Here is a 24,125-nt window from a genome sequence, read left to right as displayed (position 1 = left end):
GTAGAGAAAAGGAAAGAGAAAACGAAAGGTGGCAAGCGGGGCACTGTATACCAAGGGCAATTTACAACATTACGTATGATAAATTTAGCAAATTCAACCTCCAGCCTCCGACAAAAAAAGGGGGGGAACTTGAGTGTCTGTGTGTCGTGGGGTAATGACATCGGAATGAAGCTGAACTGCCAAAAGAAAAACAAAGAAAGAGAGGGAGAGAAAAAAAATAATAGCGTCCTGCGGGTCCCGAACATCTCGTCCTAAGGTAGTGCATAATGACCATGCAGCGCGCCAAGCGACTATAAAGCCACACGGCTGTCCCGAAGATTGGATGTGAAATTTATATCTTTATACCATAATAATATATACAACATGAAAAAGTTCATTACTACTACTAAACAGTGATGCCTTCCACTCATGTGGCACAAGATACCTCTATAGCAACATAAAACCTGTCTACAACTCCGTTATTGGGTCAAACAATAACAACCTGGAATTTCAAAGAGATGAGCGAGACGCCATACACCTGGACTAGAGTTAATCAATTCAGCTCCCATTCCTGCAAGTTATCTAAACGTACATGTTCCTACCTATCCTGTTACAATATAACAAGAACCAATGAAGAGAAAAGGAAAGAGCAAACGAAAGGTGACAAGCGGGACACTGTAACAAGGGGCAATTTACAACATTAAGTGTGACAAAATTAATGAAGCAAACCCAATCTCCAAACTCCAATAAAAAACAAGGGAAATAGAGCAGCCGTGTTCACGGGTTACGTATACTTGATAAAATAATACGATAAATGACATCGGAGTAAAGCTGAACTGCCGATAAAAATAAGAAAAAGAAAGAAAGAGAAAACTCCTGCGGGAGTCGAACTTCTCGCCTTCCGGTATGGCGTTATGAACACCCAGCGCGCTAAGCGATTACGCCACACGGCTGTCCTGAAGATCCTATGCGAAACTTAAATGTATGATAAAACTATCGTCACAGTGCTGACTGAGATGGCGCTATTCAACTTCCCACAAGTGGCCGCGTGGATTCGACCAATATACAGTTGCAAAGAACAATCGGGAATCGTTCCGTACAGATTGCATTCTCATTTTCAGTTTTTAACTACAAAATTGTCGACCTAATGAGGAGATTTGAAAATATAAAATGCATGATTACTGCAGCTTATTGTCTGAGCTACAACATACTTAAGTGTCAGAGGAAATGGAGCAAAATCAGCTGAGATAAAGGTGCTTAAACGTTGTCAAGTCAATGTATGGTTTAAGAGAAAATCACCTCCCATAGACATTACACGTAAACTTGTCCGATTTTGAGTCTTTACCTGTAATCACAATTTAAAGTATGATGACGTCATCAAATTCCAAAACCATGACATGGACTTGAAAGGCAAATGTTCAAATTACAACATATCCGAATTTGGGATAATATTGAGCTTAAACAACAGAGATACGAGCAAATGAATGTCAGAAACAGTACCTCAAAAAAATCAATTCCACTTTTTTTATTTAAAATGACGATATGATCACGTCATCGAGTTTTCCTGGCAATATTGATACTTGGAATGTTATTTACAATTCATATGCTTTTGTAATATGCAATAGAAATATAGGGTCAATGGACGATTTAAAGAGCTATGCCGAAATAAACAAAGACATGTTTTTTCACTATATTTGCAGAAAGACGCGCGCGCGGAATTTCAACTTTGACGCCAGTGCATTTCTTTGTTATAGGTCAACATCGATCGGAAATCAATGGATATTGTTACTCAAAGTATCAGGAATCCAAATCAGTCAAAAAAAATGCATTTTCATGTTGCTTACGCCCTCTGCGCGCGAAATTGCGCGGACGGACGCGCACGCGAGAAAATGTTTGAAACGCTTACAATTGTCTGAAACTTCGAGATTTCCCATTGGGAAGTCGTTTTGAGCCTTTTAAAATTTTGACGCGCGTAATGAAGACCTGGGTAACTAGCGTTAAAAAGTAAGATAGAGCGTGACCTGAACTTTATGTCCACCGAAAATGATACAGAAATGATATCCAGTTATGAAGTTATGATCGATCATGTGACAAGGTCCGAAAATCACAAAATGGCGCCTAGATGACGTCATAGATATGTTACTGTCATGAAAACCTTATTGTGGCTAGATTTTGTCATGAGACATGTTGACTGAAAATGTCATGTTATTCCGATGTCATTGTTGAGATATTGACGACACAAAATGTGGCAGAAAGAAAGAAGAATAGAAAAAAAGAGAAATTTTGACAATCACAATAGGTGATACGCTGATAGCGTATCACCTAATAATTCTTTATATAATTTCTCAAAATACTCAAAAGATGGCCTAAATCAAAACGTTCTACAAAGATTGCATACGGCAATCTTTACTGGCCTAAACAAGTTTTCTAGAGCTATCAGTTCCCCCTATGACGATGACTTCGATTGCGTTTTGAACTTGTATCGAACTACTTTCAAAACAGCTATTACCTTTATAGGCTAGTTCGATTAATAAGCCAGTCTTTTGAATTTATAACCAACATTCATAATCGTAAACATACAGTAACATAATACTGTCAATAAAAGTTGGAAAATGTAAATGCTATAATAGTAGCGCAAAATAAATGAGTAACGATTATCTTCATACATTCTAATTCCCAAGTGATGTCGCTACGAAAATGACACGTGGTTTGACGACTGCTTCAAGCAAATAAAAGTAAAAAGGAATGGGATATACTTCTAATGATAGTACCACGCCGTACAATGCATTTCACTGTATTTGGTAACGTTTGGTTACGTTTCTGTGCGCTTTGCGTACGGAAAATAAAAGGCAGATTGATGCTATTAACATGCTAACACACAACGCATTCAAAATGTTTTTGAAATACACCGTGTACAATATAATGTTTTAGTATACGGTTTGAAACTTTGAATTTGCCAGTCCTTTATAAAGTTATAACCAGGGTTATTACATTATCAAGCAAAAAAGTATTTAGGGATTCGGATTTGCGCAGAAGACTAACAGTGCTACATTTGGCGATCGTTCGCAACAGAGACAATCCTCTTCAATAGATATACAATGTAATTCTGTTTTCATGAATTGAAAGAGAAACGAAAAGAAGTCAACTTTTTAACTTCATTTAGCTTTCTCACCAATTGAACTTGATTAGATCTGCCATGCATGATATCACTGTGTGTTCTATTAATTCTATCAAATTATTTAATCGGCGTGCTTGTTTTTTATGCAGAATATCACAGGTAAGTTTAAGTCATGACGTTCATAATGTTTGTACATATGGTGTGTTCGTTGTTTTGTATTTTCATTTTTAGAATATATCATGTATCCATTATCTGATTCTGACCACGAAAATATGGCAACTGTTTAAATGCGGAGTATGTACTGGAAAACTAATGTCTCCTGCCAGTATAGACAAACTAATTTCTAGTCTATCCCCGCTTGAAATGGAAATGAAATTTAAAAAAAAAATGAAGTTCGACTTTCAGCAGATTTCAACCGTTTTGTATAGTGCCTGATTCATGTATTGGACACAATTCTTTAGCACATAAGAAATCACACAACTTTCGGGAATAAATGTATGTCTTAATGATTGTATCTCATGGAAGAAAATTCGTCTCCTTGCCTGAGTTTTAGCTTCTTCCTTTTCAAGCTTGCGGGAAAGAAAAAAATAGTTGAACGTCAATCGCAGTCATAAAGAGAGGCACATCCTTAAAGATAAGCACAGGAGTACTGAGACACAGTACGAAATAAAAACGGGTCTTTTATCACTATTGACAACGCATGACATTGAAATGCTTTTTTTTTCGGGGGGGGGGTGGTTAATACAATTGATTATTCTGAAGGTTCGTTAATCACACAATGAAATATGGTTCGCTATTAGCTTAGGTTCTTTAACAAGAAAATTAAATGCGGTTCCTTTTCCGGTGGTTCCTTTACCCGAAAGTAATCAAGCAATCATTTTTTTCTAATAAGGTTTGTGAATACAAAACGAAGTGAGGAAGGCCTAAGTATTAATTCTGAATATTTGTCAGTATAATTATCTATACTCCACTTCTCAAATGCAGGAGAATTGTAACTGCAAATGTGATGTTAAAAAAAAACATTAAGCTTAAGCTACAAGTTAATGGTCCTTTATATGCTATGGTATTACAAAAGTGACTGAGAATAAGAAGTGTATTTATGATACAATCATTATAAACCCAACGTGAAGCTGTCAAGCCTACATCAACCTTTGCTTCTGATACGTATATAATGTGCAGCATTGGCAAGCGTGATAAGCGATAATTACTGTGCACCTAACGCCTATAAAGGAAATGTGTCTAATATGGCGGGAATTCAGAATGTTACGGCTGTATACAGCTGCAGCAGAACAGACGCGAAAGCAGTCTTTGATGCTCTGCAACATTACGACCATGTGCGTAATTTGAGGGTTTTTAGTACATGCAAAGAACACGATCTCAAAAGACGACTATCGTTAATCAACTTCATTGACTTTTTCTACCGATGCTGTCTTTTGAACCTCCGCCTACAATAGGTTCTCAGGTTCTATTTAGGTATTGGTACTTGCTAAAGGCATCCTCTTTAGTTTCCATTGACAACAACATAGGAGGAGAATGGAAGCGATCAAAGCCCTCGCTAAAAGACGCTTCTCGTAATACGCATTGAGTGCCTTTTTTTCTTTCTACTGTTTCCTATTGTTTGTGAGTTAAAAACTTGCGGCAAAATACAACGCAGCCGACACACTACGCGTACCGACTCATTCATACGGCGGCAACGGCACGGACACAAACGCGCCGAAGTTTACATTCGGACTGCCGTATTGGTCAGAGTCGTTAATGATAGACCTGCCCTGCGATTGGTTAATTATCTTACACGGGTCTAGGGCAATTACCCCCTGGGCAATTACCCCGGACCCTTGCCCTGGCCCTAATCCTAATCCTAATCCTGAATCTAATCCTAACCCTAACCCAAACTCCTAACACTAAACCTAACCCTAACCCTAATCTTAACTCTAACCTTACCACTAACCAGTATTTAGCCGGGTGGTAATTGCCCTCTGGGGGTAATTGCCCGGATACGATCTTACACACTCAAGCTATCGCCTTATATGGGAGTGCGTGCGATGGAGGGTAAACGCCGTCGCTAAGCAGGACTGTTGTATTGTTTCGTCCCATGAAAGAAACAGGTTGTGAGCTTGAACATAGCCTGAACTTTGAGAGCGATTTTCTCCGTTATTTAGAAAATGGACTGACATCATAAGCGTAGTTAATATTCATTTTTATGATCTATAGGGATGTCGAAATGAGTTGTATTACATATCAGTGTAAAGCTTAGAGTCTGTAAAATTCACATATAGGCATAACTACGATTTCATTTTTTGCGACTTTTGACTCATTCCGACGGAGCGCATCACATTTATTAGTATGTTAGCACCTTACAGAGCCGAATCTGTAACTGTTAATCATTTTTGAATGTAAAAGCAAACAACCGACATTCATTTTAGCATCTTATGGAGCTGAATGCTATCCTTATCCATTTCCAAACGTGAAAGCAAACATCCACTATTTTTTAGCATCTAACTGAGTGGATTAATACCGTTAATTATTCCCAAAGGTTAAAGCAACAATCTGTTATTAATTTTTGCGTCGTACAGAGCAGAATATTACCGTTATTCATTTTAAACATCCGACATTTATTGTCCCCGCCGAACGAGTTCGAGCAGGGGACTATGAAACGGGCTCTGTACGTGTGTGTGTCCGTGTGTCCGTCCGTGTGTCCATGTGTGCATGCGTCCGTGTGTGATCAAAATGTTCAATTCGTTACTTCTCTGTCATTTATGAGCTGATTTTGATTCTGTTTGCTTTATATGAGAGCACTACATGGGAGCTTTGAAACTTGTACACAGAATTTCAGTTGTGACCTTTGACCTTGACCTTTGACCTATATTGTACATTTTGCTACAAAATGCTACTCCTTCGCCATTTCTAACCCAATTTCGATTCCGTTTGCTTTATTTGATGGCACTAGTTGAGGGCTTCAAAACTTCCACCACAGAATTTTGACCTTTGACTTCTTTGACCTTTGACCTTGATTTTTTGACCTGTATTGTACATTTTGCTACAAAATGCTACTCCTTCGCCATTTCTAACCCGATTTCGATTCCGTTTGCTTTAAGTGATGGCACTAGGTGAGGGTTCAAAACTTCTACACAGAATTTTGACCGTTGACTTCTTTGACCTTTGACCTTGATTTTTTACCTATATTGTACATTAGCTACAAAATGCTACTCCTTCGCCATTTCTAACCCGATTTCGATTCTGTTTGCTTTAAGTGATGGCACTAGGTGAGGGCTTCAAAACTTCTTCACAGAATTTTGACCTTTGACCTTGATTTTTGACCTATATTGTACATTGCATGGCTACAAAATGCTACTCCTTCGCCATTTCTAACCCGATTTCGATTCTGTTTGCTTTATGTGATGGCACTAGGTGAGGGCTTCAAAACTTGTACACAAAATTTTGACCTTTGACTTCTTTGACCTTTGACCTTGATTTTTGACCTGTATTGTACATTTTGCTACAAAATGCTACTTCCGGTGGGGACATATATTACGCACTGCGTAATTTCTACTTTTCCTTGTTTTATTTTCGTACGGAGCCAAATGTTACTGCTGTCCACTTCCGTAAGTGAAATGAATCAACGGACAATTATTTTATCATCGTACGGAGCTGAATGTTACTGTTTTTCATTTTTGAATGTCAAGGAAGACATCAGACATTTATTTTACCATCAAACGTAGCTGAATGTTACTGTTATTCATTTCAAAATGTAATAGCAAATATCCAATATTTTTTGAGCATCGTATTGGGCAGAATGTTACTGTTATTCACTTCCAAACATGTCAAACGTAAAAGCAATCATTCGACATGTATTCTAGCATCTTCCGGAGCTGAATGTTATTGCCATTTACTTTCGAACGTAAAAGCAAACATCCGGCATTTATTTTATCATTGTACAGAGTTGAATATTATTGTTATTCATTTAAGAACATCAAAGTAAACATTCGACAATTATTTTAGCATCTTGCAGAGCTAAATGTTATTGCAATTTACTTTTGAACATAAAAGCAAACATCCAGCATTTATTTTATCATCGTAAGGAGTTGAATATTACTGTTATTCATTTCAAAATTTAAAAGCAAACATCACACAGTTATTTTAGCATCATATGGAGCAGAATATTACTGCTATTCACTTTCGAACATAAAAGCAATCATCTGACATCTATTTTAGCATCTTCCGGAACCGAATGTTATTGCTATTTCATTTCGAAAGTATAAGGCAATTATATCCAACTTTATTTAACCATCGTACAGAGTTGAATATTATTGTTTTTCATTTCCGAACGTCAAACCAAATATTCAACATTTATTTCAGCGTCTTCCGGAGCCGAATGTTATCCTTATTCATCTCCGAACGCAAAGTCAAATATCTGACATTCGTTTTAGCACCATATGGAGCTGAGTCTTATCGTTATTTATTTTCAAAAGTATGAGCAAACATCCGACATTCATTTTAGTATCATACCGAGTCAAATATTACCGTTATTCATTTCCAAAATTAAAAGCAAACGTCTGACATTTATTTCAGCGTCTTCCGGAGCCAAATGTTATCCTTATTCATTTCCGAATGCAAAATCAAATATCTGACATTAGTTTTAGCATCATACGGAGCTGAGTCTTATCATTATTCATTTCCAAAAGCATGAGCAAACATCCGACATTTATTTTAGTATCGTACCGAGTCGAATATTACCATTATTCATTTCCAAAATTAAAAGCAAACATTAAATCTTACGGAGCCGATTGTTACCGCTGTTCATTTCAAAAGTAAAGGCAAACATCCGCCTTTTTTTAGGTGGTGCGATCGGGCCATCAAAATCTTTACTTCTGAATTTTGATTTTAATTCTGATTTTCATTCAATTCATTCATATAAAAGTCGATTCAATTCCAATTGAAAAGCATGCAAACAGTCAGTAGGCACTATAACAGATACCATGTTGAACATCGATAAACGTCAGATAAGTCGAAGAAAATTCGACGTACGCATACCTCGAAATTCGCGTACGTCGAACCATTTTCTTCAGTCCCGACGAATTCGAGGTATCCGAGATTGACTGTACTTAGCATGTGTGGGAATCAGAAAAACAACATATAGGACTTATCAAGAATGATTCCCTTACAGATGAATAGGATACAAATTGCAATCAAAGATATACATTTTAAGAGTAAATCTATATCATTAGAAAATATATACTAAATCGCAAATAAGAAAAGACAAACACACTCAAGAGACAACAAAGCAAAAAAAAAAAGGCAAATACCCCAAGAATTATTCAGCTGAATTTTGAATTAAAAACGATCTATATTTACATCTGAAAGATGAGAGTGTAGGACATTCCTTGATAATAGCAGGTAACTCATTCCAGCACTTAGCTCCAGTATATCTAATTGTAGTCTTTGAAAACTTACATCGGTAAAAGGGTAAACATATGTTATTAGCACATCTAGTGTTATAAGTATGAAACTGCACTATTTTGGATGAATGACTTGTGGAAGGTGACAGGTAAAATGCCTTTGAAGTACGAAAACATAAATATGGCCATTTGTAATTGCAAAATTTGATCAATTTTTAAAACTTTTATTTTCTTAAATAATGTTGCAGTGTGCTCAAAAGGGTTTACATCACAGACTATTCTTACTGCACACTTTTTTAAGGGTCAATGCTTAGACTGGTGTCATAGAGCTATCTGAAAGGTAGACATAAGAACTTCAGTTAACAGTGCACTATCATCAGAATTACAAGTAAATCATAGGGTACTGCAAGGATCTGTTTATGGTCCTATATTGTTTTTGTATCATATCAACAATTTACCGTACTGATCAAACATCTTTCTAAATGCAGATAACATTGTCATATACTTCTTTAATATAGATCCCAATAAAATCAAAAATGTACTTCATGAAGAATTACATGTAACGTAATGTGTGGATGAATCGTAGAAAGTTGGAAGTAAACTGCTCAAAGACTGTCACCTTGTTAATCGGTACAAAATATATGCTTCAAAAACATACTGAACCTAAGAATTTAAAAAAAATTTATCTAAAGTTGGAAATTTCAAATATCTAGGTATTATTATTAATTCAGAGTTAAAATTGGACCTTCATATTGGGGAATTGTGTCGAAAGGTCAGTCAGATGATGAGTTTGTTTTTTTAGGGGGGGCAGAGTGAAAGGATTCATCAATGAATCTGTCAAAATGAATCTGACATTGATGATAGAGTATATTTTGTTTTGGTGTCAATAGAGGGAGCTGGTGACATGTAGACAAATATTTTGGAATAATAATTTAGATATGATTTGAATGGTATGTGACAGGAATGTGTGGTTAGGGTGCGGTTGTAAAGTGAGTGGGAAGCGAGAGAGAAGAGTTGTATTTGAGGCTTGCTGGCGAGAAGGTGCGCAGACGGTTTGACAAGCCAAGAGCAGGGCCTGAGCATCATTGCATTTAATAAGCCAGTTCGTAGTTCCACTTTGCGCATGAGCACAAAAAGGTCATTGGTACCAAAGCGCATGATGGTTTTTAAATTCACGGAGATAAGCATCTGTCATATAATGATTATTCATGCAATCCTTGTACATGATACTTGCCATTACATCCACCTGACTGCAAACCTGGTATTTGGCATTACGAATATAAACATGTTTTAATGCATTCAGTACAAAACAAAGAAATGGATGCTTTCCCCGAGGGTTGTTTGACGGACCATCCTGGTCACCTGGTCTCGCTGTGCAAGCTCATTTTTGTTTAACACGAATTCCATAAATTGTTACGCCGGGCAAACTTACCGGTACGCATTATAACGTTGCTTATTTGAATGTGAAAGAAGTGCCTAACCAACAAAGAAAATAGAAAGGTCATTTGTACCAATGTGCACATGAGCTAATTACGAACTGGCTTATTCAGCTACGTCGCTTGGTGCATTCCCCATAGACACCACTTGCCGTCACTCAAAAAGAAAAATGGACCGAGAAGCTGTAAGTTTGGCAGAATTTGGTATTATTACTTAATGTAGCACCCGGTAGGAAAGAAGATTTTTTTTTTTTGAATTGATTAGAATGGTAGTAAAGAAAGGTTTATGTTACAGAGTATAAAGCAAAGACACCACGTGAGGTTCTTGAAATATAGCTTGAAATGATGCTTGTCTTTGTGTACGTAATGAGCCGAAATATTTAAGCCAGAGAGAGGTTTGGTAGCGAGAGGGTTAGGTTGTTTGTATTATGCCAAAAGTGAGATCGTTTGAGTATAAGAAATAGCAATTAGATTTTAATCTTAAACGATGAGTTTTGTTGCTGGTGTAATTGCTACGATACTTTTTTCTGATAATTGTAAGAATTATGATATTATTAATAATATCGATCTATATCTATTGATACGCATCTACGCCAAGGACGATATGTATGAGGATCGATAAAGTGCAGCTGTGAATCGATTCAGAAATTAATGTTCAGAGAAAGTATGTTTTCCGTGAAATTCGGATGGGAATTTTAAAAACACAAGAGATACAGTGTAATAAAGGAGTATATATGTAAAGTTAGTAAAAGAAGTTAGAAAAGAATGAGCTTTTACGGGAGAGATTTGCATTGTTTCGTAGATTAATCCTATCGCTGGATTGTGATAACTGTCCCATAATTGTGTGATTTTTAAATTCATCGCGGGTTTCATAATGTGTAAGTATTGCTACGCTTATGCATTTCATTGTATGGCAATTTATTGCAACAGAACCGAAATGTGCCATAAACTTTTATATTCTTTTGTAAGAAAGGTTAAAATGAATATGAAAGGAGAAAGTTGATGTGATAATAAGCTGAGGATGTTCAGATATACTTATGCCTTAACACATTACTGCAAGGTTGAGCACAAATGTTGTATTATAGGATTTGAGGATTAAATAGTTGGGTAGAAAGGTATTTTGACAAGGGATTTGTTATATTTCTAGCCATCCGTATTCAGGCACTGAGTATCCGGACTTGTCCGGAGGACATATCCGGAGTCGGATACCGCCTCGTCTTTGAGTCTTCGAATAATCCCACGCCCAGCTGCGGACAGAAACAGGCAGACACCCGCGAACCGGACAGTGTATCCACGCTACTCGACCGTGTGTATCCGGCCACGCCGTGCCGCCACACCCGTATACACTTCACGCCGCGACGGACTGCAGGAACAGGCGTCAGCCACCTCGCGTGAACCGCGTATCCGACGCCAGGATCCGGCTTCGCCTGAGCAATACTGTACAGTCAACACGCGGTTGTCGACAACGGGAAAGTGCCTTTGATATTATGTAGGGACTTTATTCACAGGGGGTTTTTCATACGTAGAAATGCACGTGCTCATATAGGTGCTCATTAGAAATGAGGATACCATAAAACAATTTGTTTATATATATATATTTTTGTCTTGCCTTTTTCTTCCCGAAAAACTTGTTTTTTTCTTTCGGTGAGTTTGTATTGACATTCGGGAGACAAGATCCCACATTGCACCGACTTTGTTTAAATAAAAGAGTCGGATGACACAATTGATTTGAAACGATAATTCACTGTGTTCAGTTTATCATTGCGGTCGTCCTCCGAGAAACCCTTTGACAGAATCAAGTATGAAACTACTGTATAATTCTGAAATCCTACCACATTTTGATTATGGTAATGTGATTTGTCATTCAGCAGCCCAAACCCATGTAGAAGCGTTGCAGAAATTACAGGGAACAGAGCAGGCAGCACAATACTGAAAGTAAAGTCATTGGAACATATTTTCATTTTGAGGGATTGCTTTGTGATATATGATTGTAAAATATGTTTGGTATTATTCGAACACTATTACAAATCTTGGACCCCGTGGAAGAACAGATTTATCAAGTAGATAGATCCTATTCATGTGCCTCTTTTGTGTAGAAGAAAAGAGTATGTGAGCCCGTCAGTGCATGCTCTATTCATACGTCGTGCGCGATTGATATTTTACATTCGATGGCACATGTAGTTGGCCGTGAAAAGGGGATACATATACCACTTGACTGCTTTCACACATATGGATTACCTACCTGTCTGTTCTCTGTCAACCTGCAACAAAGAATCTCATTCGGAAGCATTGGAGGCTTTTGAAGAATTGCTGGAGGAATGGATAAATAAGAGGCAACCAAACTAGAGGCAGATTGATTGGTCCAGGAAATCACAATTTTTTTTTCATCTAAAAAGGGATGAAATGTATTTCTCATGTCACTGTGGTTTTCGATTGCCATATCAATCACTTAAGCCCCGCTCACACAGCACTCCACGTCTAAATCACGTACAAAAAGTTATGAAAATCTGGTGGATGTGGTCGTAAGTTGTTATCTTTGGTAAATTTTGGTTTAGCCGTGCTTTGTACGGGGTATGGCCCTCGGCGGCTGTTCCACTGCTGAAGCACTGCCTAAGCACGGCTAACCACGTCCAGCCACGTGTATGTACGCAGAAAAATCCATTTGTCAGTGATAAGCCGCTAAACACACGCTATTTCCTGTGATACCAACGCGTAACACGCATCTGATGACCGTGCTCTACCAGTGACAGACCGCTAAACTTTCGCGTCTTACCGCGTCTCCCCAAGTTTTAATCACTGCCGGAACATGGACTATCACGTGTGTTTCACCTGTGTTGCACGTCTTTACCACGTGTGCGGCCCAGGTTGTCTGCGGGCTAAAATTTTTAGCAGTTCATCACTTTTGCCGCGTCCAACGCCTTTCCGATTTTTCCACACGTCCTGCCACTTCTATAAGTCGACCGTAGCTCATCTTAAACTCGACATCAACGCAAACAACATCGTCTGCTTCACGGGAGACCACTTTTTGACGGGTTTTGGCCGTGATTAAGCCATAAAGCGCTATGTGACCAGGCTTTTAGGAAATTGTTTTACAAGTCCAATTTCCCACAATTTAATAATTAGTGAAAGAATACTAGAGTGACATTTGTCAAGCAATGGTGTATCTATAGTTATGAGACAACACAGAGTTTTAAAGAGGAAATTCACCCTGAAACTGAATAAACTCCAAAAGAATTAGGGGAAAAAATCCCTACAGAACGTTCTAAAATGACAAAAATTTGATAAGTAAGGTATGACATTTTGAAATTTCACATCTTTTTATGCCTCCGCAACGAAGTGGCCGAAGGCATTATGTTTTCGGGTCGTCCGTCCGTCCCGTTTTGTTTTTGTCGATATCTCAAGAACCGTGTGGTGGTTTTACATCAAACTTGGTATGAGGGTATATCCTTGGGGGATAATACTTTGTGTGGATTTTAGGGTCACAGGGTCAAAGGTCAAAGGTTATTTTGTGAAAAAAAAATTGAAATTTCATGTTTTTCTCCATATCTCGCAAATGGTTCAAGGTATCGTCATGGAACTTAGTATATATGCTTGTACCGATGGGCAGTGATTATCTAGGGAAGTTGGGGGTCATGGGTCAAAGGTCAGGGGGTCAAAGGTCAAGGTCAACTCCTCAAAATATCACTACTTTCCTTATATTTATGCAATGAATGAAGGGGTTTTTTTTTAACTTGATGTATACATGTATTACCCAATATATATTCTGTGGGAAGTTTCTTGCCAAAAGGTCAAAGGTCAAGTGAAAGTGCTGAATTGCACTCTTTCCTCCATATCTCAAAAGTAACTCAAGGTATCATCATGAAACTTACATATTTATGCATGTTCAACCTAATAGTGATTCTCTTTGGAACTGTGAGGTCAAAGGCCAGGTTTAGATAATGCTATTTTCCCATTTGTTACTGAAATTATACTTTTTCTCAATACCTTGAAAAATTACTCAATGCATAAACTTATAAAAGGGTCAAAAGTCAAGTAAAAATCATCAGTTCCCCAAATACCTGCACTCTGACATTTTAATCATTCATCCAATTGAACCTAGTTCTAGGAAAGTGAACATTCAGCACATTTGTGTCAAACCTGTCATTTTAATATTTTGCCAATTGTTTGAAACTGTCATCACACATTGTCAAGACATTGTACTATAGACCTGTTAGGAGAACCATGCATTATGGCGGAGGCATATCAGTCGCCGTAGCGATATATCTAGTTAGAAAACATTTCTTGATGAAGTCCTTATGAATATTCAAATGAGCAAATTGATGATGTCATGCCCTCACAATTGTTATATGAGTGTACCACCACCCACGCATAGTGTGTGTGGAGGTATATATGAATCACTCTGAGGTCGGGTGACCGGGCAGTCGGGTGGTCGGTCCGTTATGCATTGCCATTGCAACGGGAGATTTTCATAAAACTTGTGGATCAAACTATTCTCTCATTTTTTGAGCAGTTGACCCCAAATTTGGCATGTGTGACCGCTATCAAAGGTAGATGTGCAAGACACCTTTTTCGTTAGTATCACATAATGCGCTGCCAAGCAATGGCAGTTTGCCTAAGATTTGTGGTTGGAACTACTCTCATTTTTTGAGCAATTACACCCAACTTTTGCATGTTTGACCACTTTCAAACGTAGATGTGCAAGACACCTTTTTCAGTAGTATTGCATAATGGGTTACTATGGCAATGGCAAATTTTCATAAAAATCTTACAGAATGTTGTGGATCAAACTACTCTGTCAGTTTTATAGCAATTCAGTTAGAATTTGGTGAATAGGATCAATATACTATGTAGTTGTGCAAGACACATTTTTGTGTGTTTGAATAAATCTGTTGCCATGGCAACAGCAGTTTTTATACCAATCATACATAAGTATGTGGAATGACCTAACTCCCTGAGTTTTATTTAACATACTATTTGACTTCAAGTTTGGCACATGTGACTGCTACAGTATGTAGATGTGCAGAATGTATCTTCTGTCAATGTTGAACAATGCACTGCCATGGCAACAGCATTTATTCACTGAAAACTCCCTCAGTCTTTGGGCATTTGACTTGAAATTAGCACATGTGACAGCAATACATAGTACGTAGATGTGCAAACTTAATCTTTCATCATTATTAAACATTGCGTTGCCATGGTAACAGCATATTTCGAATGAAAAATCATACAAAATAGTGTGGATTCAGCTAACTCCCTCAGTCTTTGAGGGCTTGTGCCGAAAGGGTGGGTTGGGTGGTGGCGCGTCGCGTTAATGGGAACACCACCCTTCGTCCAAAGCCCCCCTCCCCCCCCCCCCCTCCCCCCCGGTTTTGCTAAAATGGGGCGTTGGGTCGCGTCGCGTTGACTGGAACCCCACCCTTCGTCCAAAGCCCCCCCCCAGTTTTGCTGAAAGGGTGCATTGGTACTTTTTCTCATGTAGTATTAAAAGACAAGTTTTGAATTTATATTTAACCTTCAAACAACCATTTCAAAGAGGCTATCGTCCGGATCTAATATTTAATTCGTCCAATGTTCATTTGGTCCAATATCCAATTGGTCTAATATCCATTTATGTTTTACATTACAGGGCATGGATCATGTGGATAATCAGTGGCTTATCTATATATAGTCCAGCTGCTGGGGGTGCTGGCCTGGCACCATGGGGGAGGGGCGAGGGACCCTAAACTTTACCCTAATCTTATTTCATGTGTATGAACATCTGTTTTCTCCCTCAATGCAGGGTCAGAGCATGGAGCTATGGTCAGAGGGTAGTCCGTAGTCGTAGAAAAAGGCCCCCCCCCCCCCAAAAAAAAATAATAATAATAATAATGAATAATAAATAAATAAATAAATAAATAAAAAATTGCCCAGTTGGTCATATAGACGAAATGATGATTGGACCAAATGGTACCTGATTAGACCAGGAGGCTGGCTATTAGACCAAATGACAATAAGGTCAATGGTTATTAGAGTAAATGGGTGTAGACTAAATGATGATAGACAGAGGCTAGACCAACTGGGCAATGGACCAAAATTAATGATGTGTACACCACATTTATATTGGACAAATTTGGTTTTATTTTAGACCATTTGATGATTAGACGAAATGGAATTAGACCAACTCATAATAGACCAAATCAGTATTTGATGATATAAATTGGTGTTAGACAAAAATAGACCAAATGGCTATTATTAGACGAATTGACTGTAGAAGAAATAGTAATTAAACCAAATAACAATAAGACCAAATAGTAATTGGACGAAATGATGACTACACCAACTGGTTATTAGACCAACTGATATTAAACAGTCTATTACACCAACTGGCTGTAGACCAAGTGGTAATAGAGTGTAAACCGATCCGGACGATAGCCTCTTTGAAATGGTTGTTTGAAGGTTAAATATAAATTCAAAACTCGTCTTTTAATATTACATGAGAAAAAGTACCCTTTCGGCAAAACCGGGAGGGCTTTGGACGAAGGGTGGGGTTCCAGTCAACGCGACGCGACCCAACGCTCCGAACGCACCCTTGCGGCAAAACCGGGGGGGCCTTGGACGAAGGGTGGTGTTCCCATTAACGCGACGCTCCACCACCCAACCCACCCTTTCGGCACAAGCCATCTTTGAGCGTTTGGCTTGAAATTTGGCATACAAGTGTATGTGACCACTATAGTACATACATGTGCAGATTTATTCTTCCATCATTTTTGAACAACTAGTCAATGTACCTGTGGAGTGCTGAATCAGCCGAAGTGGGGCATGGGGGGGGGGGGGGGGGCTATGATGAAGTACAAGATCATGCTTGTTTGGCTTCAGCCAGTGCCCAGAAATCCTCTATGGGGATTCCCCCAGAAATGGTGAAGGTCACTGGTTCAACGGAGGTCAAATAAGTGTTTTGCGCTACTCCTTGGTCTGATCTTGGCCAAACTTGCTGGAAGCATTAAGTAGGCCTATACCTGGGAAATCCCCATTGAGATTTCTGGGGAAAATATGTCGTACTGAGGTGCCACCGCATGTAACAATGCAGCCAAGGTTGGAAAAGTAAGAAATCAATATAGCACCCTCTATCTGGTGTCTGATTATTGCAGCTGTTGAAGATTAGAAGTTATTTGACCTTTGACCCCAGTGACCTTGACCTTTCCAAAAATGAACCCCTCGAGGGCAATTTCGCGGTCAACCTGCATCCACCCACTAAGTTTGATGGAGATAGGACCAAGGACCTGGGAGGAGTAGAGGAACAAACACAGACAGACAGACAAACGTCGCTCGAATTATAGTATGATGTGTTCTCATGGTAACAGCATATTTTGAATAAAAATCACACAAAAATACTGTTGATTCAGTTAACTCCCTCAGTCTTTGAACATTTGGCTTGAAATTTGGCACATGTGACCGCTATAGTATGTAGATGTGCAAACTTTATCTTTCGTCGTTGTTAACAATGTGTTGCTGTAGTAGTGGTATGTCTTTAATGAAAATCATACAAAAATTTGGATTCAGTTATGCAAACTCTCTTCAAATTTGGCTTCAAATTTGGCACATCACTATGTTACCTAGATCTGCAAAATTTATCTTTTGTCATTGTTGAAAAATGTGTTTCCATGGTAACAGCATATTTTGAATGAAAATCATACAATATTGTGAAATCATGAATTGAAAAATGTGTTGCCATGGTAACAATATTTTTTGTGAACATCATGGAAATTGCCAGTTTATTTTTCTTACTCAGTTTTTGAGCACTTAACTGGAGATATAATGGCACATGTGGCTAACAGTGAGCAAAATACATTTATTCTATGTCGAACAATGCATTGCCATTGTAACATTTTTTTTTCAATAAAAAGCATACAAAATTATTGCTGGTTGAGCTAACTCCCTCAGTTTTAGGTGGGGTTATTAATCACATTGAGTGATAGTTCTAGTTCTTGTACGTTAAATACAGTTTTCAGAAGAAAAAAAAAATTAATTTTGGCTAGTACAGGTTCAAGACATATTCTCATACCAAAATGTATCAGAGTTAACATCTGTTCTTTTTTATTTTGGGTGGATAAAAGCAAGTTTTATATAGAATACACCTGAAATGTGAGATTTTTGTCATTCTGTATATGAAATGATTAAGAAATTGTGAGAGCATGAAAACGACTTTCTGATTTGAACATTCGTAATGATGGTCAAGAAGTGTTTTCTTAAAAATTTTGACATTTCAGCATGTCATAACTTCCTTATTTCTTATCCGGTTTTCATTGTTTTTCCACTTCTCTGTAGGGATTTTTTTTTTTGTCTCTTTCGACACTGATGACATTTTTGAGTGAATTTCTTGTATAAGGAGCAATATACAGTAGACCTCGCCTAAGTCGACATCGCATAAGTCGACAACTCGCTTAAGTCGACACAATAAAAAAGTCCCGATTTTTGCCTTTGTTATTCCTTGAAAATTTCCTCGTCTTAGTCGACATTTATAAGTCGACAACTCGCATAAGTCGACCAGATTTTTCAGTGCCAACTGAGCTGAAATACGTGTTAATTCCCTCGTCTAAGTCGACATAATTTTTCGCTCAAAATCTTATCGCCATTCTCTGAAAAAGAATTGTTTTCCCGCTCCGATTCGCTGCATTTCTACTCGGTAGTTCGCTACTGTACGGCGCGGTAGCGTTCGCGCCGTGCGTCCATTGTCTTGTATGCCAGAATAGAAAGGGCATACACTCATTTACACCTGGAGTATTACAATGTGATACCCAAGGCAGTTCACTTTACGGGTACCCCTTTCCTCCCTCTCGTTTTTCTCAAAACGCAAAAATTTTGTACACTTCACTATGTCTCAGTAGGTATTCATTATCTGAACATTAAATGTTTTTGTAAATCCGAATGTTCTGACGTTAATTATTCCGAAGCGGTGTTAAAACCTGGCCCCTTTCTAGAAAATGTATTACAATGCAACCAATAATGCAACTAAAAAAAAAAAAAAAAAAAAAAAAAAATCAAATGCAGGCGTATCAAATCACGCGCTAATAATCATGAAACTAGAAAATAATTGTACGAACCTGAAACTCAATTGCGTTTAAACGCAACTCTAAAATCAAATGCAAGTTCATCAAATCACACACAACGATGTATTTAAACGCAAGAGCGTTGCAGAGAAGACTTGCGGTTTTGTACGAAACTAGAAACTGCGTTTAAAAACATCTCTATACATCTACGGAAGTGCGTTATTGTTGAAAAGACTTGCATTACTCTTTTTATTTTGTAAAATTAGAAATTAAACGCAACTCTGACAATCCAATGCAAGTCCATCAAATCACACGGAAAGCTGAAAGACATGCGTTTGATAATCATACGAAACTAGAAAATTGTAGGGAACTTTTTTTTAAAACTCAATCGCGTTTAAACGCAACTCTAAAAATGAAAAAATGCAAGTCCATCAAATCACATGTAACGCTGTATTTAAACGCAAGAGCGGTGCAGAGAAGACTTGCGGTTTTTGTACGGAACTACAAGAAACTGCTTTTAAACGCAACTCTAAACATCTACGGATAACAGTATGTGTAATTGTTTAAAAGACTTGCATTATGTTTTATTTCGTAAGCAAAATAAGAAATCAAACGCAACTCTGAAAATGAAATGCAAGTCCATCAACTCACACGGAACGCTGAAAAGACTTGCGTTTGATAATCTTACGAAACTAGAAAATTGTAGGAAACTTTTTAAAACTCAATTGCGTTTAAACGCAACTCTAAAAATCAAATGCAAGTCCATCAAATCACACATAACCCTGTATTTAAACGCAAGAGCGTTGCAGAAAAGACTTGCGATTTTGTACGAAACTATTAAGAAACTGCGTTTAAACGCATCTCTAGACATCTGCGGAAGTGTGTTATTTAAAAGATTTGCATTATTTTTCATTTCGTAAGCAAAATTAACAATTAAACGCAATTCTGAAAATCAAATGCAAGTCCATCAAATCACACGGAATGCTGAAAAGACTTGCGTTTGATAATCATACGAAACTAGAAAATTGTATGAAATTTAAACTCAATTGCGTTTAAACGCAACTCTAAAAATCAAATGCAAGTCCGTCAAATCACAAGCAACGCTGTATTCAAAAAGCAAAAGCGTTGCAGAAAAGACTTACGGGTTTTGTCCGAAACTAGAAACTGCGTTTAAACGCATGAAAATTTACGGAAGTGAGTTATGGTTGAAAAGGCTCGCATTATTTTTTATTTCGTAACGGCACTTTCGCCGTGACCGAATTTAGTCTGCACTTGCAGGGGAACATTCACACGTTTCAAACTACCGAAACGCATGCTGCTTCACAAAATGTCAATGAAAAAATGACAACGAATTATTGTTAGAGCTCGCTATGCCGAAGGTTTAAATCTCAGTCCAAAGTTAAATTAGTCCGACAATGGAAAGTGGTTTGTTTTTGCGAAGGTTATAGTAGTCCGAAAGATTTCGTTTTCAAACAAACTTTTCTTCTTCTTTTTATTTCAGACGGGCCCGCGCCGTACAGAGCGGTAATGTTACGAATCGGAGCGCGAGAACAATTCATTTTCAGAGTATGGCAATACAAATTTTAAACAGAACAAATATGGCGACTTAGGGAAGGAAAATCACACATATTTCAACTCAGTCGGCACTGAAAAATTATCTCGACAGAATCATGCAAAATCACAAGCATATCTTCGCAGCAACGCACTTGAATTTAAATCGCAAAGTTTAAGGCAATTTTGGGGAATCTGCATTTGATATTTCAAATCAAGTTTAAAACGTAAAGTGTCTAGAAACGGGCCTAGGTTTCCGATCCCGCTCTCTCAAAATCTCTCTAGAGATTTGGATATTGTGCGTTGTCGTTACTAACCCGCGCGAGATTTATGCATGAACTAAAACATAATTGTTGCTGATGTCAGTAGGCACGTTTTGGCGGCAAAAGGAATAAGATTTGGGTAGCGATCCGCATCGTGATCCAAATCTATAACTCTGTACACGGGAAATTAGTTTTCATTTATAAGTCGACAAAATGTCGACTTACGCGTAAGTCGACATTCGCGTAAGTCGACGTGTTTTGCTCAGTCCCGATTATGTCGACTTACGCGAGGTTGACTGTATAGGGTAATCACTTATGAAATGAAGTACCATGTGAACCAATTCATGTTGGTTTAGATATCCATTTTTTTTTTTACTTTTACAGTATGTGTTCCATGCCTTGCACATATTAATGGCCTATACTTTGATTTCAATGCAGAAATTTCAGCGTCAGCATGTGGTTCAGAAATGCAACAGATCAAAAGAGGCCATATGCACTAAAGTTGGCTGATTGTGGAGAAATTTGCCCCCTTCCAAAGTTCAAGGAGTTACTCAAGAACGTAGTTCCACTTGATGTGAAGGCAGAATGTGGTGCTACCTTCGAGAAAAACTGCAGTATGTAATTTGTTTTAAGTATGATTTCTGCATTTCTTTGGCTGAAAAAAGTGTAAAATCAGACAGAGTGGTAAAGTGTTTAACCGAATGGGACCTTGAGTAAAAGAGGTATGACCTTCTAGAATGTCATGTACATGTAAAATTGTAGCAACTTCATGCAAATTAGATGAAGTGGTTATGTAATCGGTCTCTCAAGCCTTCCAGTGATTTTCATTAAAAAGCTATGGTAAATTTCCTGTTTTGACACAAACTGAAAAAAACAATAACTCACATTTGACATATCAATTGTTCGTTCTATTTTCATGACACAGAATGATGACTCTTAGGGGTTTAGGATTACAGATGATGATTTTTTTAAACCAAAACATGATTTTCATTGTTGTTATTGTACGTAGATCAATCTGTAGGTTAATGATATGAAGTGCATGCAAATGTACATGTATTTAGAAGCAAAATCAATCTGCATGGAAATCATGTGAAACTTTGAAGTAACCTAAATTTTAGACTCTTACCATTCTGCTTTTGATCTGTTTGTTCAAGTCAACTTGAATGTGGCATGGAATAGCACTTTACATAAAAGGAATAAGATGAATGAAGATATGGTTTGTGCAGCAAGAACCAGTTTGTAAAAAGTCATATTTTGTAATAATGATGTACAGTAACAAGTGCCCACAACTATAATTTAAAAATGCAGCATGTGAAAACTATGTCATCTTGAAGTAGGCAGGGTGGACACTGCAAATGGAATAGGCACTAAAGTAGCCATTAACCACCAATATTAGTACACTGAAGGCATGACATATGCTACAATTATCAATGTTGCAAAACCTTTTGTAATTATCTCTTGCTTCCTCCCTAGCCATCGCCATCGTGATAGGAACCAGCATCATAGTGCTGACACTCCTCCTCATCTTTCTGTACCTGATTTGTCGCGGACGACACCTCACCCATAAAGATGGTCATGTGAGACTCCCACAAACCCCAGATGTCTAGCCAGCCACATTGTCTTTGTATAGAATTAAGTAATGTCTTTCTAGTATGACAAAACTACACAACTTATCAGTACATTTGCAATGCAAGCAAGGAATTGTAGGTCTGTACTTGAGAGAACTGCACTCTCTAGACTAAAGGCCATATTGTGAAAAGTAGCAATTGCTTAAAAATGTATAATACAAGTAGAACAGATCTTTTGCTTGTTCATACTAGCATTTGCTTGACATTTTAAGCTCACTCGTGCCAGCTTGAGTTTTTTGCTTAATTAGGATGTTTGCATTTGCACATCATGTTCATGTTCATAAGAGAAAAACCGAAGTTGTACAGGAGTAAAATAAATCAAGAAGAAATTGCTCCTGAGTTGTATTAGAAGGTATTTTGTTTTAAGAAGAAGAATGTTCAATGATTACCACTCACAATTTTATGTGAATGTGATGAGAAATAGGGAAGATGTCCCACTCTGTTGGAAAGCATTAGATAGAAACCACACGCAACTTCCTGGCAGATCCAGGCTAACCGAGCAACAACGGGGGAAAATGATGGGGATTGGCAATTCTGTGTGTGTGTGTGTGCGTGTGTGTGTGTGTGTGTGTATGTGAGTATGTGTGCATTATGAGTGTTCACATTGTTCCAAAATCATTGTGGAATTTTGTTGGTAAGTCAGGAAATATGCATGTCTTTAAAATGCATAGTACAAAACCCACATTTGTTCTCCTATAAATAGTGTTAGCAAAGGCTTGACATTGCTACTGTTGAAAAGGTAAACAACTTCTGTGAGGCAAGCAAAAAGTTATACATACAGATTAGACCAATTGCTTGAGCTTGATCTTTTGCTAGACGAAAGTTTGTGCTTGAGTATGAAGAAATTGCTGCTTCTTATGCACATGGCTGAAATTGTACATACATGTACACTCTGAACATGTTCGTTTATTATTTGAAGAACTCATTTTAAGACAATTTTGAGTCATTTACTTTTGAATATAAGAATAATTGTGAGGAGACGATAAAAAAAAGCTAATACTGTACAAACACGAGGATGTTGAGGGTAAACATACTTGCAAACATTTTAGATGGAAAAAAATGTGCTAGAATGTGAAGTGAGCACAGATGGGATGAGAGGGGATGTCCTCCCACCTAAATTTCAAGCTTCTTTCTTTTTCATTGTGAAATTGTGTCATTTTTTGGTGCATACTTAATAAGATATTTTGTATGTTGGTACAGTTACGTAAATTAGACTTAAGAGTCGGTAACCACTTCAAATCTCACAAAAGAGGTATTATACTGCCCAAATTAGTAGAGTTGTCAAGTATGCATGAAGGAATAGTAGAATTGGATAATATACAAATGATACACAGGTCTTGAGTGCATCAGTCAGAAATGTGTACATGAGGTGACTATAGAATGCTTAACCCACGAGGCACTTTTTTCTCCATATCTTGGAAATAGTTCAAGGTATCTTCATGGAACGTAGTATGCATATATGCATGTACTGACTGGCGGTGATTGTCTAGGGAATTTTTGGGTAATGTGGTCAAAGGTCAGAGGTCAAAGGTCAAGTACAACTCTTCAACATTTTACTATTTCCCTCATATTTGTGGATTGCCTGCAGGATTTTTTAAAACTTGGTGTATAATATATTTATTCCCCAATAGAGATTCTCTGGGAAGTTTTTTTTTTTTTTTTTTGCCAATAAGGTCAATAGTCAAAAGGTCAATGATCAAATGAAAGTTCTGAACTTTACGTTTTCCT

At 37.7% G+C, this 24,125-nt stretch overlaps 1 protein-coding gene across 1 annotated transcript in view; it reads left to right on the top strand.

Annotated features, from left to right (window-relative positions):
* LOC139741812 (lysosomal acid phosphatase-like) overlaps positions 1-23,418 on the top strand; it is an 84,613-nt gene extending 61,195 nt beyond the window's left edge. The window contains exons 4-5 of the mRNA XM_071652399.1: positions 21,208-21,383; positions 22,243-23,418. Coding sequence (XP_071508500.1) covers positions 21,208-21,383; positions 22,243-22,376 — 310 coding nt within the window. The 3' untranslated portion in view covers positions 22,377-23,418. The remainder of the gene's footprint in view (positions 1-21,207; positions 21,384-22,242) is intronic.
* The last annotated feature ends 707 nt before the right edge of the window (positions 23,419-24,125 follow it).

This window comes from Diadema antillarum, unplaced genomic scaffold (assembly GCF_040938485.1).
Source record: "Diadema antillarum isolate AM-2024a unplaced genomic scaffold, OU_Dant_1.0 seq00000955_RagTag, whole genome shotgun sequence".
NCBI lineage: Eukaryota > Metazoa > Echinodermata > Echinoidea > Diadematoida > Diadematidae > Diadema > Diadema antillarum.
The sequence above is the reverse complement of the archived record's forward strand: the minus strand, read 5'-3'. Positions and strand labels throughout refer to the sequence as shown.